This window comes from Leptonotus elevatus, chromosome 2, assembly GCF_054856555.1.
Source record: "Leptonotus elevatus isolate MCC_2025b chromosome 2, RoL_Lele_1.0, whole genome shotgun sequence".
Lineage (NCBI taxonomy): Eukaryota > Metazoa > Chordata > Actinopteri > Syngnathiformes > Syngnathidae > Leptonotus > Leptonotus elevatus.
Window position 1 is genome coordinate 10,946,409 of NC_141240.1, and position 18,012 is coordinate 10,964,420.

General features: G+C 39.4%; 1 protein-coding gene and 1 long non-coding RNA gene across 2 annotated transcripts; both read right to left on the minus strand.

Annotated features, from left to right (window-relative positions):
- Positions 1-122: 122 nt before the first annotated feature.
- LOC147178411 (uncharacterized) lies at positions 123-4,271 on the minus strand. Its single transcript, XR_015093969.1, has 2 exons — positions 4,196-4,271; positions 123-1,050 (listed from the first exon to the last, which is right to left on the minus strand). It is a non-coding gene; the product is annotated as an uncharacterized LOC147178411 (long non-coding RNA).
- A 2,911-nt stretch (positions 4,272-7,182) lies between these two features.
- On the minus strand, positions 7,183-16,092 carry ogfr (opioid growth factor receptor). Its single transcript, XM_086069599.1, has 7 exons — positions 15,750-16,092; positions 14,676-14,741; positions 14,519-14,600; positions 14,351-14,429; positions 10,360-10,426; positions 10,137-10,285; positions 7,183-10,046 (listed from the first exon to the last, which is right to left on the minus strand). Exons 1-7 carry the CDS (start codon positions 15,855-15,857, stop codon positions 9,008-9,010), a joined length of 1,590 nt encoding a protein of 529 aa, XP_085925725.1. The 5' UTR covers positions 15,858-16,092; the 3' UTR covers positions 7,183-9,007.
- Between the last annotated feature and the right edge of the window lie 1,920 nt (positions 16,093-18,012).

Genomic DNA, 18,012 nt, shown 5'->3' on the forward strand with positions numbered 1-18,012 from the left:
GTATTCTACTCTTTGCGTGTTCAATTAACTGAATGGTGAGATTCTGGTGAAGAAGTCCCTTTGCAAAGGTATCATTAAAGTAGAAGCTTCTGATGACAAAAACTGACGACACTGAAGCCGTGTTCTGGTCAGATTGTGTGTTCTCTACTCCGGCACATCATTATTTATTGGAAAGTGGGTGAATACGAAAAGTCTCCTCCCATCAGCCCACAGTACATTTGTTTACAACTCAGTAAATACCAGTCTACTCCCTCTCCGAGTTCCCATAGGTATAAATCAGATTAGAGAAAAACAATAATCAGCCTGTGCCTCCCCTCTTCCGACAGAGACAGGTACCAGACTACATACACTCCCTTTAAGATAGCAAATGTAAAAACCCGTTGCCCTTCTTCTGAGAGTGAGACAGATAATACAATTCTATTCATTGAGCCATACTGCTATAACTAAATCCAAAACGGCTAAAATATAAATTGAAACTGAAAAACAATGTTAATAACTTAACATTCCCTCATTTGAGCTCATGAGAGCTCAACACATTAAAACATTTTTTTCAATGGTTGTGTGGTAAAAATAATTATCATTAAAACATCCCTTTAGCAGGAGAGGAGGTAGTTTAGCAATCATATGACATTAAAAAACAATTTGATACATTTAAAAGATTTTTAGTGGAATAAGCATAGCATATGTGAGGCTTAACATAAAATGTTGTTCATTAAAAAGTGTCGCAATGTATCGGCAGACGAATATGTGTTCTTTGAAGCCATCTCGTGATGAAGTTCTTTGTTGAATGAGAAGATGACGTTGTCAGCTTTTTTGCAGATCCCCAGAATAGATTGCCTGCAAATGTGATTCTCGTGATGATTGCCCAGGAAAAGGCACTTGACTTGATCCGTTAAATGATGTCAAAACGGCCGCTCCAGAACCGAACACTGGGTCAGCTGACGTGGCTCCCAGGTCGGAGGTGATAAGATTGATGATCATCAGTTGATGAGACAGCCGGCAGCCTTGTAGACCAGTTGTGGAATTTCGTCTCTCCTTTCCGTTATCAACCTGAGAGCGGAATATGTTTTTAGTCTTCTCATAAACCCACATACATTTTATTTGGAGGAAAAACCCTGATAGTTTTTGTTAGTTGGGATTAGTAAATGTTATTTGGTTAAGATCCGTAGGTCCTGTGCTGTTGGAACAGGAAAAGATCTATTTTTGTGACATTAAAATAGAGCCCAGCCTTTGATTGAGTTGAATGACATTCGCTCATTCATTAATATAAGACAGAGCTTGTAAATATTTATTTTTCAAATAGGTTTTGTTCAATAATAGGTAATTTTTTTACCACGACTAAATTTGTTCTAAATTTGCATAACTGTGCCTTTCACCATCCTGAAAGGAATCATTTTACTAGCATATCATATATTCTCTTCCCAGAATCCCATGACCGGCCGAATCATGATGATCCTGGAAAAAGCTCACATATATTCATATTATCTATACTCTTTTGCAAACACTGGGCTCCAAACATTACATTTTTCTAAAATAAAAGATATAATATAATATAATTACCTTCATCCGGCGAATATGCATTATTGTCCTTGCTTGCTTCAGACTTACTTTGCTGCTCGATTTCCTCTGGTAGATTACTTCATATTCAAACTGTGGATTATCACTTCAAAACCTTTTCATTTTTTAATCGACTAATTTGTCTACATTGGTTAATTTCTTAAACATAAACTCCCTCATTTTGACAAAGATCCACTGATTTTTTCAAACACGTCAAGATAAAGGGAGGATAAAATAGAGACCTCATAACTCAAAAGACGTCGTAAATAACACAACCCTCTAAATCAGGCTATGAGGTAAACGAAAGAACTACAAAACACAATAAAAATGAGCACAAGCAGATACAATTTAAGACACTAATATATGATGACTTTGGGGCCATAAAAATAGAGGTAACCATATTACTCTAATTCTCCTAGAGTTAAGCAAACTAAAAATTATTTAAACTGCTAATCAACCTCACCTCTTTTACGGATTAGTGGGGCTCAGGATAAAATTACACAAAACTTACAAATATCTACCATTTCCTAGATTTAATCAAACTAAAAATTGTCTTCAAACTGCTAATCAACTTCACCTCTTTTACATATTAGCGGGGCTCATAAAAAACACAGCACACAAAATATTTCTGGGATTCATAAATCACAGTGCTGTGAAAAAATAAAATAAAAAATAAAAAATCTAAAATTAACCATCAAACTCGCTATTATTTATTAAATAGCATCAACTCAGTACGATAAAATGCATGGTTCAATATTATGTATATAAAATCTATACTTAGATAATATATACCACTGTGAAAACTTCTTAGTTAGCCTTTTACTTATTACTACTCATTTTATTCTATTATTTTTATATACTGTAGCTGCAGCTGGACGAAGTCCAAAAAGTTCCACACGGGGAAAATAAAAGTATATCGTATCATATCATATTAATAAAATTCCCATTGTACCAATTCAGAAACTGATTCTCCCAAAAATATAGGCAAAAATTTAGTAGGCTAATAGATTGAAATAAATTTTCTCAATCCCTCATTTCAAATTCACATATGTCGTTTTCAATTTCCTGAAATATCTTGCTATAGATCACAGTTCCCCATTCAACACATTAAAAATGCCTTGCATATACCGTGCAGCATTTCACCGATTGAAGGGTCGCATCCCAGTCAGACCACCAGCTTTCAAAAGTCAATGTTCAGGGCGGGGCTGTGTCAGACAAAGTTCAGCAGGTATCAGCGATGAGGGAAGACATCTCTGTAATGAGGCTTGTACACAGTCACTGGGCATTGTGGAAGTTGAGCATCATGTTTTGTTAGGCACAGGACGAGAAGACTGTTGCTCTGCGGCTTTTGACCTTTGATCTCTGCCACATCCATTCAGACGCTGTCTGCAATGTGGATCCAATGACACATTTTCGGTCCTTCCAGGCGCTCACCTCGACCAACGAATGCACCCGGCCGATCCAATGCACTACAATGCCAGACTGAGGAAAATGGGATCACAGCAAGATAGTTCACTTCCTGCTTTCTCAAAAATGTTTCGTAAAAAAAAAAAAAAAAAAAAGCCTTTTTTTTTTAAATACCCCTTCAAAATAGCTACTAGCAATACTTGCAAATACAACGTATCAGCAGCTGGGGCGCATCCCGTTCGCAGTTTGTAATCAGTGAAGGCCATCAAACCCTCATCTGCCTTGGAACTCAAACATCAGTTTCTGAAATGACACACTCAGAGAAAAAACAAATATTAAAAATCATTATCATTATGTCAATTTCAAAAACATTTATAACTTCTTATTCAACTATCTTACTTCTAGCCACAGCTGTACAGATGTAGGCATAATTATGTCAACTCAACACAGCTCAAACAAAATACCATTATTTTATCATTATTCTTTATTCATTTGTCCCGAAAAGGGAAAGTTAACAAATTAACCATCTTCATCAATCATTAAAGTGTAAAGACTATTGGCTCAGTCACTAAAAAAAATAAAAAAATAAAAAAAATAAAACACTAATTTAATATTCTTCTACAAAAACTCAACAATATCTTTCAAATACTATTACTTATTTTTTTTTATTGTTTATCATTCCTTTCTTACCATTTTGACAAAGAAAAAGTCCCATTACGAGGACACATTATGCTCTAACCCACAGCCCCCTCCTTTTCTTCTAACCTAGAAACGGGGGGGGGGGGGGGGGGGTCTTAACATTATACATCGCAAAACGTATTTTACCACATTCCCATTAATAAAACAAACGCCACTATCACAACAGTCTCATCTCACACAAAAACAACACCAAACTTAGTTAAAGATATTGAAAAAAAAAAAAATCCCCATATGCACATTTCTCACTCACAATCACAATAATAGCCCCCACCTTTTAGAAGCTAGGTCACACACTCAAATACATACGCATACACTCTTTAGTCATTAGAAAATAATAAACGGTTTTATTCTATCAATTCGTTGTCTACAAATCTTAAAGCATTTAAACCGCAGTTTTGTACGGTGATTTTAGTAAACGGGTTAACTTCGAACAAATCACCCGTAAACTGCTCCACAAATGCTGGAGTCATTTTAGCATCAAATTCAGCCACTACATCATTACCAACAAAGAAAATACAAAAGTCTGACGTACCATTTTGTCCAGCGAAAGCTTTTCATACAATCGATCCATAGTTTGTTTTTTCATTGTTCATCGACGTTTTACATTTTTTCCGCATGGCTGCGACTCACAAGTACAAGTCCCGACTATAAACCGGAAGCGCATTCAGGACAAACCATTCTGTATCCGGGTCGAAATCGCCTCCATTTTGTTTATAGGCTATTTTTACTTTCGGTTTCTATTTTACGCAAGTAGTATTAATATTTATCAATACAGTGACGTCTCACTTTTAGTATAATAGTTCAATAGGTTAACACATATGGCCACACAACAGACACACATAAGAATCACGTGACCTCTCGTTTATACACAGCGGTTATCCAATCCCGCTGAGCTAAACTGTTCTCCATATATTGCAAAATTTTTGCAAGGCGCTCATTTTCAAAATAACTTGTCACGCGCTATCGAATTCAACCGTAGAACAAAAGGAATTCATACGGTAATCCTGACCCCAAAACTACAAAAGTAGGAGCGCCAAAAAATAAAATAAAATTCACGTAATCTCTCGATTGCAAATACAGTAACACAAATCCAATTATTACTGTAATCAACCTGGACCCCTCAATACTGTTCAATTTCAAACAGGCGCTTTTTCAAAAAACATATTACGTGTAATAGGACGTTCTCACCAAGAGTCATGAGCAATTATGATACTAGTCCCCCAATCGGCCAAACTGCTTAAAAAACAGAGCGCATACCAATATTCATCGCGATCCTTAGCAAAAAGAAATACTTTTTACGTCATCCGGTAACCCTTTTATTCAATATATATTATGGTCTAAGGATTCTTCATAGCGTGATGAAAAAAAACAAATTAACAAATTAACCGCTATTTCTTCCTGTACAAAAAAAGCTTCATCTCTCAACAGGCTGCATTTACGTCACTTAAAAATGCACCACCCCACGACGTGTTTAGTTCAATATCGTAGGAATTATCCCAACTATAACGACATCAAACTACAACTTGTTCACACAGATCTCATTTAAAATTTAGACAATTTGGAAGACGAAAAACCAGTTGCAGCGGACCCAAACAGACAGAACCTCCCTACGTGGATAAAAGTCTCCACTTACCGTACTTTATTTATTTAGGCCTAGAAGTTCCGCCCGTCCGTGAACGCCGCAGCTTGCTCTACGTCAGAATACCACCATCCGTTAGAATTCAGCGGAGGAGACCATTCGTTATAATTCAGCGTCGGGGACACCATTTGTTAGAGTAGAGAATATTTGTATTCTACTCTTTGCGTGTTCAATTAACTGAATGGTGAGATTCTGGTGAAGAAGTCCCTTTGCAAAGGTATCATTAAAGTAGAAGCTTCTGATGACAAAAACTGACGACACTGAAGCCGTGTTCTGGTCAGATTGTGTGTTCTCTACTCCGGCACATCATTATTTATTGGAAAGTGGGTGAATACGAAAAGTCTCCTCCCATCAGCCCACAGTACATTTGTTTACAACTCAGTAAATACCAGTCTACTCCCTCTCCGAGTTCCCATAGGTATAAATCAGATTAGAGAAAAACAATAATCAGCCTGTGCCTCCCCTCTTCCGACAGAGACAGGTACCAGACTACATACACTCCCTTTAAGATAGCAAATGTAAAAACCCGTTGCCCTTCTTCTGAGCGTGAGACAGATAATACAATTCTATTCATTGAGCCATACTGCTATAACTAAATCCAAAACGGCTAAAATATAAATTGAAAGTGAAAAACAATGTTAATAACTTAACAGTAGGTTAGCATTTAGCATGTAGCGTCAAGGCTAGACTGTTAATTTAACTTCCAAACTGTGACAGCCTCATGCTGCAACCCTTTCTCCGGTGAGGGCCTTAAGACGTTATGACCCGATTCCAAACGATTTGCTACTTCTCGGAGTACTTCTGAAAGTGACTTATCTCCCGCAGACATTCTTTCACAAACCCGTGATTGCCGCGGCTCCTCATCAGCCCCTAAACTCCCCACGCGTGAATCGATACTGAAAGTTCTGCTTCTCATGTCTGTATAACGGACTCAGCCAATCACTGGCTACGCCTCATGTGATTTGATTGACAAGGTCAAGTCATTCGGCTGTAAAACGCCATTATGTAATAGGCCATTGTGGAAAACGACATCATGAAATAAAAACTGACTTTGCAAAAAAAACAAAAAAAAACATTATCTTATAAAACCTTGGAAAATTAATTAAATGTAATTTTTATTAAAAAGTATGACGTTGTTAAAATAAACATTATGAAATATTTAATCAAAATAAAATATTTGTTACATATTAAACATGAACACTTTTCATAATAATACTAACACATTTTACAATTTAATGGCCACATTACATATACTGGTATGTATCTAAATAATTATTTTTCTCCAAAATTACGTTTTTATTGATTTTTGACACTTTCGGGCTTCCATACATATATGGTGACCCTTCCCCTTGCTTTACTGTGACGGACACTGAAAGTCTTTTTGCTGAAACAAAAATAAAAATGAAATACAATTGGTTAATTCTGAGAGCCTCATACCCCCAGTTATATAGCAGAAACTTTAGATGAGGATCACATCATGATTTATGATCGCCATTAAGTTATGAATTTATGCAGAAATTGAAAACTGGACTGCAGAGGAAAAATAGCCTTTTGGCTAAATCTGGCAAATGTTTATTAATATGTACTGTCGCTGATACAAATCAATCAAAAAAATTCCAGGGGCTCGTACAGTATACTTTCCCACCCATTGGACACTTCAATTACATTTTGATTGTTTAATATCCCATCTATTGTGGTGACAAAAACGAAAAATGAATTCCCTGAAGGTTTGTTAAATTTGAGCGTGCCAAAGAGGAAAAGTTTGCCATGTGCATCATGTAAATAAAATACTTGGATGCTACTAAATCCGTTAATAGTGAATTTAATCTGTAGACCTTAAATATAGTGCCAACAATACTTAAGCCAAATACAAATACCAGTTCTGTGTCAGAAAATATCTTTATTCAGCTCTTTTAAGTTGGAGGAAAAGTCACATAGAAAGAACACAAGTTGTATTTTGTTTACATTTTAAATCAATCATATTCACAATTAAGTGCAAGTGCTGAGGGGGAGGGAAAAAACAAGCACTCTGGCAAACAGATTCCAAAATACTAAGAATCAAAATACAGATTTGAGCTAAGCTTAACCAACTCTGACGCAAAGACAAACATATTTTTGATACAATCAAGCAGTCCATCACATTTTTGGCAAGGCTTTCGGTTGTCCAAAAGTCAAATTCCCACAATCGTGAAAGCAGACAATATTACTGAAGGATAACATTGGTGACAATCAGTCAAAGGATGTGTGAATTCAGCATCAACACAAAAACGGCCTGCAGCAAAAGAAAACAAAACTTTAATTCTTCAGTGCAAAAAACATCTCAGAATGACAAAAAGAAAAGAAAAGTGTAGAGCATTTTGCTCACTTAAATTAACATGAGTACTTTATATATTCTGTAAAGAAATTTAATGAACCGAGGAAAGTCATTTTAAAGCCGTCACTATGATACATTTTACTTACTACATAAATTCCTTGTCTTTCAATTGAGGTTTTAATTTCACGGTTACAAAATAGGTTGTTTAACTTGTGAGCCACATTTGGTCCATATGCAAAATCCAATAAGATCCAAGACAAGAACTACATAAACAATTCTACCTTTACAAAGATATGATGCTCGTCTTTGACACTGACAATTCCTTGAACAATATGCGCATCACTGTGGTTGTAATTTGCACTGGTGTAGAACTACGCTGCATCAGAGTTGTTTCTAATACAGTACATTAATTACGTTCCCAAACTGAAACAGAATATTGTTAACGGAAGCAACGCACATGTTCCTAACACATTTCTTCGTGAACAGGGGCAATTGTGAACCCAAGTTCAATGTATTTTGCCGCTCTCGTGCCAAAATAAGGTCAACACAACATTACAAATACAGTGCAGTTGCACACTAATTGTCTCTGACAGCATTATCATATTTGCAAAGGCAGATTTTAATTTTTATTTTGCAGGGGTACCTATGTGGTGGCAATTTTTAGTCGCATCAGTCCAATAAGGAAAACAATTTATAATAATAAAATAAAATAAATTACCACAGAAACTGCACATTTAACTGGTCAACATTTCAGTGTCTATCTGCCAAATGTGTCATGAAAATGTCATTCATGCAGTGCATTCAAACTTAAGTGAGGCTTTTCTGTACTTGGCCCAACTCGACTCTCTGGCTGTGTTCACACTTGTAGTCCCATATGTTGGTCCAGGGGACACATGCTGCACAGATTTGTGCCACTTCACTAGTGATCACACAAGCATTTCCCCATCCGCGGACCAAAGTATTAAAATAAAAAAAGAAAGAAAAAAAAACACACGTTTGTGAACCGATTGGACCGTTTGTGACTGCAAAGTCACAAAACATGAAAAATTCAGTTTGCTAGGTTGAATATATTATTTTACATTCAGCCATTTTTGCCAGCTGAGACGTCACGAAAGGCTCATTTAACACTTTACATAGCACCGTTGCAATGGGAAGTGTGAACGCAGCCTCAAGATTCAAGCCAAACAATTCAACTTTTGCAGGACTTGAGAGTGACAGTCTAAATGGAATGGTGGTCTGTAAACGACACTGGAAGTCTCCCAGATTCCAAATGTACAGCAACTGTGGTCATAGCGTTGTCGCTCAACATTGAACAGTCCCAGCAGCTCCTCACAAATGACCAATTTGACTCCAATTTACTGGAGAGTTGGGCCTTAAGTAATAAGAACTATTCATGTATTACCCAGGCTTGGATCTAAACTAAAAGGGTTTAACTCCATGTCGACATCCTCCACCTTCTCGGTTGTCAGCTCATCCCGAGCTTCATGGTTACTCCCGTTTGCGTGCAACCCTTTGTCCTCTTTGTCTGGCACTTGAGCAAAATCAGTCCTGGGGATCTTTTCCTCCCTCCCTGATGACAGGCAAGGTGAGTGTTTTGCAGTCTTAAGGGGCGTTTGAGCAGGCGAGCTCATTTGGCCAGGGGCTGTGTCGCTGCCAGCCTGGCCGCCACTCACGTCTGCAGTGGAGCCATTGCTCTGCATGAGCGAGTTGTCTTCCCTCTTCTTCTTGGGTGGCTTCTCTGTGCTCATATCTTCATCCGTTTGCATGACACTGTCCGGTTCCTGAATGGCGTCCGGCGAGCAGTTTGTAGGTTTGAACTTGATGTCTGCACTGGGCTCAGTTTTGACACTCGCGCTGTCGGGAGTGGGCGAATGATCCATTTCATCAATTGAGTCAGTGCTGTTCCCTAAACTGTTGTTATTGGACTCAGAATTGCCATTTCCAACTGTCATTTCATCTGCTTTTGGGTGAGGGGACGTCTCAACTTGTTTGATTTGGTCTCTATTCGTTTCATTTTGTTTCTGCGCCTTGCCAGCATTATCTAGCTCCTCCTCCTTGAGGTGAACTCCTTTTTCACCATCTTTGCTTTTAGCCCTTGAGCAGACGTCATCCTTACCTTCTCCATTTCCAATAGCTTCCGATCGTTTCTCTGCCTTCCTGAACTGTTTCTGAATCTTTCTGGGACACCACACAAATTTATCCTTTGGCTCAAAGTGAAGGTAGGCGAAGCGCACAAGCTCTTGGCGCTTTTGTTTATCCAGAACTGCAAACAGAAAATAGTCTAGTACGCTGCGTTTCATACTGCTCAGGTTCTTCTTGACCAAAGTCTCTTCGAGGAAGAAGTGCACAAGGGGGGCCTGATAGTGCTCAAAGCCCAGCTCTCCCAGGCTCTTCAAGATGCGTGTAATGCGCAGGTTGTTGTGCATGTTCCTGTTGGAGATGAGACAGGTGAAACTGAAATGAGCACCCCGAGACTTCATGTGAGGCCACTTAATGACATGACAATATTAGACGGTTTACCGCTCAAGGTTCCCGAAGCGCTCTTTCCAATTCTCTGCACGCGTCACCTCGCCAATCTCTTTGTTAGCAAGGCGAATGCCGTAAAAACCCAACATGAGTTCATAAGACTCCACTAGTCTCCTTTTGGCATCCTCATTTATCTTAAAGGCCTGGGGGAGCAACACATACAAATTAGTCCAAGTTTAAGTGATGCGGGACTCTTAACCAACTATGAGACACGCACCTCAATCTCCTTCTTGGTGAGTTCAGAAGCCATGTAGTTGACCCCTGGTTCACGGAGAGGGAATAGCCTGATGAAAGCAGAAAGACTATAACACATGCTCAACATTGAGGAGTACACCGCCACACCCTTTTTGTGTGCGTGTCCACTTCATGTTTCTTACTAAATGGAATTGCTGAAAATCTACAACAAAATTGCGTTCTTTACTTTTTACTACAATTTGGTTTATATCTTTAGATATTTTGTGCTCATGGCTTTTGGTTCAGTATATGTTGACTCTGTAAAATTAGGATAAAAGTGAAAGCATACACTCACAGCATTATTATGCATTACTATTGTATTATGTAAATTATTTTTTTGTTTTCTATCTATGCCAGGGGCATATAGTGGCAGGCGTCACACATAAATGGTTTTTAATTGGATGACAAAAAAGGTACAATTGGGACAGCGTGCATCAGTAATAGAAAGGTCATCTCGCAACCCCGAGGTTGTGGGTTCGATCCCAGGCCACTGACCATATTGAAGTATCCTTGAGAGAGACACTGAACCCGCAGTTGCTCCTGATGCTGCATCATCAATAGTTGAACGGGTAGTCAAAAATGTAAGGCGCTTTGGGGGCCTTGTAAGATGGAAAAGTGCTATATAAATGAAGTAACATTTTACATTTAATCTGTGTATCAATCTGTTGCCATTCCTCCAATAAAATAAGTCATGGGACACTGCAAATAGATCTGCATTATACAAGACCAGGTTTCACACAGAGTACATTTGTGACTAAACTGAGACAAGGGCATTATTTCTGTATGCATAGTTTTTAGAAATGTTTTGTTTGGTTGTTTACCATGTGTTTTTTCTCAAGTAAAACAGGTGCCTTGGCTTCACAGGTTGGTCTAATCCAGAGGTGTCAAAGTCCGGTCGTCAAGGGTCAGAGTCCTGCATGTTTTGGAGGTTTCCCTCTTCCAACACACCTCATTCAACGATCAGGATCACCATCAGGCTCCTGCAGAGCTTGCTGCTGAGCTGATCATTTGAATCAGCTGTGTTGTTCGAGGGAAACCTCTAAAACATGCAGGACTCCCACCCTTGACGACCGGACTTTCACACCTGTGGTACACTCCTAAATGAAAGCTCATTAATAAATAAAATATATGAAGCACATAGACTAAAATCATGTGTCATAATTCATATCCAACAGGGATAAAGGAATGATTAACATTTGTGTATTACCATCTACCTGATGATAATCATACATGAATAAGCTCAGCTCGTGCATTATGTAACTTCATCTCTTCATTTGTGGGACATGAACACAATACTCTTTTCTTTATTATAAATAAATACTCTAATACTCTTTTATAAAACATTACCCACTATGGATTTGATATGAAACAATATATGCTTTCGCTGCTGAGGGTATTTGCACACTAATTAGGTAAACACTGCAGGAATTAAAACACTTTGTGTATACGCCTAAGTTTTTAACAACGGTGGCCGGCAAGCTGCATTCGAGCTCATCTCAAACCAAGTTTCCGTGACAATCAAAACATCTCCGTCACAAACATAGTGATTTCCAGCAAGTTATAATTCCAAGTCGTCTGTTAAAGAAGGTGGCGGTAATGCACGAACCAACCGCAAAATAAAGTAGAACAAAAAGAAGCACCAAAATGCGCATTAACCCACCAGTATTTTAGTCAAAGGTAAGCCGTATATAATTAATAAGTAGTGATGCACCGAATATTCGGCCACCGAATTTTTTGGGCCAAAAATGGCAAAAATTTGCATTTTTGTCATTCAGCCAAAATAAAATTCAAGCCAAAAGAATATGGCCGGAAGAGGATGTTGTGGTGACGGAAGCAAAAAAACAAAACAAAAAAACTCCAGAAAATAAGTGTCTGTTTGAATTAAACACCAAACACGGGAGTGAGTGTCCACCTTGCTGGCGTTTGTGGGAACCGGCAGCTTCATTGTGCACACCGGAGAAAGAGAGGGTTGCTTGGTAAACTGTCAAAAAAGAGAGCTCTGCTGAGTACTGCACTACAAGTGAGCCACTCTCCTGAAACGCCTTCCCTTTTTTTCCCTTTGATGAGAGCCCCTTGAGCGCTTCCACTTTTTCACTTGCATTCTGGTGGCCGTGCTAAATACTTTAGCTAATGTTAGCACTATTGCTATCAACAATTTTAAACAAGTAAACACTTAACTCTTTGACTGCCAGACGTTTTCAGAAAAGGGATGCCGTCAGTGCCAGCCGATTTAAGCATTTTGACTGATCTTTCAAGGTCCACAGAAAATGTTCTGTTTGGACTATGGAAACACACGTACTACCAAATGAAAGATTGGACTTTCATCTTTCATCAGAAAAAAACCGACCGGACATTCGATCGGACAATGAAGAGTACCCCGAGTCCAATGCATATTCATCGGAGGAGCGGGTACAGTCTGATCACGGAGAAGACACTGTTTCTGGACTACGATGCCACCATGAATGGAGTGGATAAAATGGATCAGAACATCTCTTACAACCCGGTGTAGCAACTGAAGGACACGAGGAAGCGAGACGTAACGAAACCGTAGCATGATCCTGATATTAGACTTGATGGCAACACACACTGCAGTATATACTTGCTATTCCCCGGAAAAAACGGCCTGCAAGAAAGTGGAGCACGCGAAGAGGCAATCTGTTGTGCAAATGCTGTTGCGTCTCCTTGCACGCAGGAGAGTGTTACAAAAAGAAAAACTGTCGTTGAAACTTCCACATATTTGTAAATAGCACCACAGTTGCACACATTTGTAAATAGTTTGCCAAATTGTTGTCAAATTGTTACACTGTTGAATGTAAATAAACGTATTTTGCTATCAAAAAACACTTTTTCATTCTTGGTGGTAGTGTTTTATAGAAGTAAAGCACTATTTAGGTGTTTGTGGCATCATTCATGGACAAAAAGAAGTGTAAAATTCACTAGAATGCATGAAATAATATCGTTTCACTAAAAGCTTGATTTCTCCGTATTTTGGTCCAAAACAGGCGAAATTGGGTCAAACTAACCATTTTCTATTGTTGATTACTAAAGAACGGAATAAGGTAGAAACAAACTTTTTTTTCTGATGAAAGATGAAAGTCCAATCTTTCATTTGGTAGTACGTGTGTTTCCATAGTCCAAACAGAACATTTTCTGTGGACCTTGAAAGATCAGTCAAAATGCTTAAATCGGCTGGCACTGGCGGCATCCCTTTTCTGAAAACGTCTGGCAGTCAAAGAGTTAACGTCCTCGGCGCCCTTCCCTAGGTTTATGCTAAACGTTTTATAACGTTTATGGCGGTCAAAGAGTTAACCACTATCTCCGGGTGATAGTGAAATGTATTTATTTTTAAACAGTGAATATGTGAATGTGCCGATGTTAAGTGCGCCGCACCGTGTCCTGCTCCAAATAGCTTACAAATACGTCATCCGCACCGCACGCATCTGTGCCTGCCGGTGCGAAGTACTGTATATTGACTATAAAGTGCAATTGCACCGCCAAAAAATGCTCAGTTGCTCACCCTGTGTTGGGTGTTGGTGGCATTTCAATTTATATTGTGCTTTGTTAAAATGCCCGCGCTAAATAGGCCTAAATATTTTATAATTTTAATTAATTATAATAAATGCAATGATAAAAAAAATTGCATAATTTTTTGGGGGAGTTTAGGTTTTCGGGCCCCAAAAATTATTGCGGTGCATCCCTACTAATAAGAAAAACGTTTTCATATTTAGAAGTGCAAGTTCCAAATCCAACAGGAACTTGTTCCCTGCCATCAAAACGATTAGGGATATTTTGGGTGCAGAGTATGAGCTCTAATTTTAATATCAACAAGTTGCACCCGAGTATAAGTCTCGACCAGCCAAACTCACCAGCCCTAGTATGAACATCGGCAAATGTTGCAATGCTTTTACTACTTTGTGTTTGTATAAACACATCTGCACTGAGCACACCAATTAGCAATGAAAAAAAGCACATACCACTGAATGTACGAGTGGACTCTCTCCAGCCTTTTGTAGTCATTTTTCCATTCTTTGAGGAAAGAGTCAATGTAGACCTCTGTATCATGTAAGACACACACAAAAAAAAGCATGTAGAGATCATTTCACCTTTCACCAGTATATTGTTGTTTGATTTAAGTACCATACCATCAGGTGCAGAGGGGAATTTATTGAGGTAGAACTGCAAGTTGTTCATTTTGTCCTCTGAACACTCGTCGTCTGCAAGATTCTGACAGAGGAAAAGAATCGCATAACTTGAGTCCCACACAGAGTCAGATATTTGGAGTAACTGTCGAGCACTTACAGGATATCCTCTTCTGTAGTTCTGCATGTCCTTTGCTGCCCTCATGTTTCTGGGTGGGTGATGCCTCTGTGAACCACCATGGCAGTGAATTAAACCCACATCAAGCATTTAACCAACATGGGGGAAAAAATAATCCCGGGGGAATGTGAAGGGGTATGTTTTGAATAGGCAGCGGTTATTTTGCCATCCACAACTCTCCTGCTAGCGTTGTTTTGCTGTGAACGACTGATTGGTCAACCGCCGGAGCAATATATTCTTGGCCTGGTGTGAACTGCTATTTTGCCATGATTAAAGTAGGTTGGATAATGGCTATGAATTTGTTATTTAAGCATGATGTCATCGAAAATAGGCATGACCAGCCTAACCCTCAGAATAACCATTCAATTCTTCAATAAACACGTGAAACAAAAGGGCTCTTTAAGACTCCCGACTGGCTGCAACAAATAAATAAAATTAAGATGTAAAGGAGGACAGTGTTTGAACCCGTGACCTAGCTCCTTCGAGGCGAGCGCACTACCCACTTCACATTCACGGCAAAATAACGCTACTTTGCGACTTGTTGGTGCCGGCAAAATAACACTGCGCTGTAAATAAGTTTGAACTTCTTCCTAGTCCTAACACACTCTTGTAGTACGCGGCACATTTTTTTCCAAGCATTTATTTTTTGATTGAAGCATTTCGATTTCTTTGTGTTGAGTCACATTAACGAAATGAAATGCTCAACCAATCAAATAATCCACTTAATTTTCAAGCTAGGTGCTACGGCAATTACCCATCGTTCTTGTCTTCTCTATCGTATCTACAAGTATGTAGAACAAATGTCGCCACATGCAGCCCAAAACGAAACTAGTAGCGTATCCTCACCGACACAAGGGAGTAAACTAGTACGCTAGCGTCAGTAGCCAGCTAGCCTAGCCTAGCTAGCTAACCGGTAGCTAAAAATTGCCTTGCACCAAATGCAGCAGCAGCAGCAGCAGCAGCAGCAGCAACAACGTCTAGTCAAGTCACCAGAAAAACGCCGCGGCCTTCCAATGACACGTCAAGCTTTAACTTTGAGTTTAGACAAGCACTTACCGACACAAGAGTCCTCGACCGACGAGGCTGACCATCTCCGGTCGGCTCCTCTCCATCACTTTCTGTGTCCCACGTCGAGTCGTACTCACACACACAGTCGTCCTCCATAATTCCCTAAACGACAAAAGCCACCTAAAGCTAGCCGAGCTTGCTTCCCGATAGAGATGTGCATGGATCCAGCTACACTGACAAGTTCCCTCAGGTTAGCCGAGGACAGCCCGTAACATGAACAGCCTCTCTCCGCAGGCAGGCCACCATCGCCTCTCTGTCTCTTCTTCACTGCCGGCGGTGATGACGTCTTCCCCCAGGTGCTCGAGTGGGCGTTTTAATCATCACGACGCCCGCTCACGAGCTTAAAATACAGTTCGCTTCGCAATTTTACCGTTCATTTCCACCCCCACCTCTGTGAATTCAATATCGTTTTTGACGAAAATTTTTATAACTCAATGTCATACATAAATGTAGATTAATTTATTTACATACATGAATCCAGCATAATCAGACGAGTCCAGTTATATAAATACAATTTTCCTGTGATAAATAATTAGTCAAGTCATGACTTTTTAAAACTAGCACTTTCAATTAATTGTGGACATGGGGGAAGCTATTAACCTTTTGCACGTGGCGTCACAGCCCTCAAGGGAACGCCCCCTCGGGGACACTGGACGGCAAAAGAGCCACTTGCCTGTATTGTAACTAATGTTGTTCCGATACCGTTTTTGGCCCCCGATACCGATTCCGATACACAGCTTTGCAGTATCGGCCGATGCCGATACCATACCAATACCTAAGTTGCTGTTTTTCTCACCATGTAAAAGCTGTCCTGCCATTGGTTCAGAGCATTCAAGGGCCAGTAGGATATCTGTCATCATCTATACAGCGTAAAGTCCTTTATCTAATCGATTATCTTATAAAATGGTCATATCTTGCTTTGCGGTCGATTGTACAGACAGACAAAGGAGTAAACCAAATGTTGCTTTTTATCGCATACTTACTAATGAAGACAAAAGACGTCGATTGATAGCAGCAATCAACACAAAAGACTGTCAGCCCACAAAGTATTCACGGATTTGCAGCGATAATTTTTTGCTCGGTTAGTAGATAAATGTTGTAATTTGTAGATAAATGTTAATACATTTTACTAATAAACGTACACTCTAACAAAGATTGTAACAGAGGTGTCGAATTGCGTGTTTCAAATCACATTAACGAGCCAGATAGTTAGCGTCCACTCTGCACGAACACACAGCTTAGTTTTAAAATGCACCTTCTTCAAAACTATTAAGTGCATTTGACTGTTTAATAATGGGAGATTTCGTCTTTGTGCTTGGAGTTTCTCACTCCGGAGCCGGAGTCATATTCATGAAATTACTGCATAGCTTGCCACTACGATACGATTTGTTCCATGCTAGTAAACATAGTAACATAACATCATCACAGCGTTTCAATATAGAATGGACTATGTAAAAATAAGTCAGTTAGCATGATAAACAAGTTTTACCTTTGCATTACGAGGTATATTGTCCCCCGGGTGTGAGCGTAGCATCTCGTCCCAGAGACTCAGCCAGCGACAAGCTTTTGAATCAGCCCCGGTGTAAAGAAAAGAGACGGCATTGACTACAGAATGATATAGGTCGTGGCGCTATGAATTCCGGCAAAGTCAGCGATTTGATTAACTTGGTAAAAACAGCAGGCAACAGAAGGTAAGGGTCTGTTTTCAAACTAGCGATCTCCAACTTAAGTAAATATCGCGCTCTATGAGGCCCGACTAAATGTGCAACTTCGACTGACAGGCGACCTTCGGTTGAAGTAATAGATTCAATGGCTCTATGGGCAATAATACGTTTTGATTTGTAAAATAACAGTCGCTAAGTCGCTCCGGGTCACGTCCACTTCCATTCAACAATCATTTCCTTCCGCCGTCCGTCATAGGGCAGTCAAGTGATAACGTGACGTCGGTGCAAATGGTCAATGCATGGTGCCCAGCCACCCATGGTCACTCTCTGGCCGAGAAATTGGGAGTTGCTCTGTCCAGTAGCCATCCTCCTATAGCCACCCTTTATCTAGGAGAAAATGTGCATACTTACCTGCCATTTTTGTATGGATGCAGTATTCTTAGATTTCTTGACGCTGCCAGAATAAATTTATACAGTTGGACCTCGGAGTGTTCAAAGTCCGAATTGCTCAACCATATAGTGTAGTTAAAAGTGCTATATAAATGCAGCCCATTTACCATAACAAGTTAGTTGGCTGAGAAGTCTGT

Coding starts and splice junctions, on each gene's coding strand:
- ogfr (XM_086069599.1), bottom strand. CDS start 15,857: ATGGAGGACGACTGTGTGTGTGAGTACGACTCGACGTGGGACACAGAA. Junction 10,286..10,359: donor TCACCAAGAAGGAGATTGAG/GTGCGTGTCTCA, acceptor TTGCTCCCCCAG/GCCTTTAAGATAAATGAGGA. Junction 10,047..10,136: donor CGCTTCGGGAACCTTGAGCG/GTAAACCGTCTA, acceptor CATCTCCAACAG/GAACATGCACAACAACCTGC.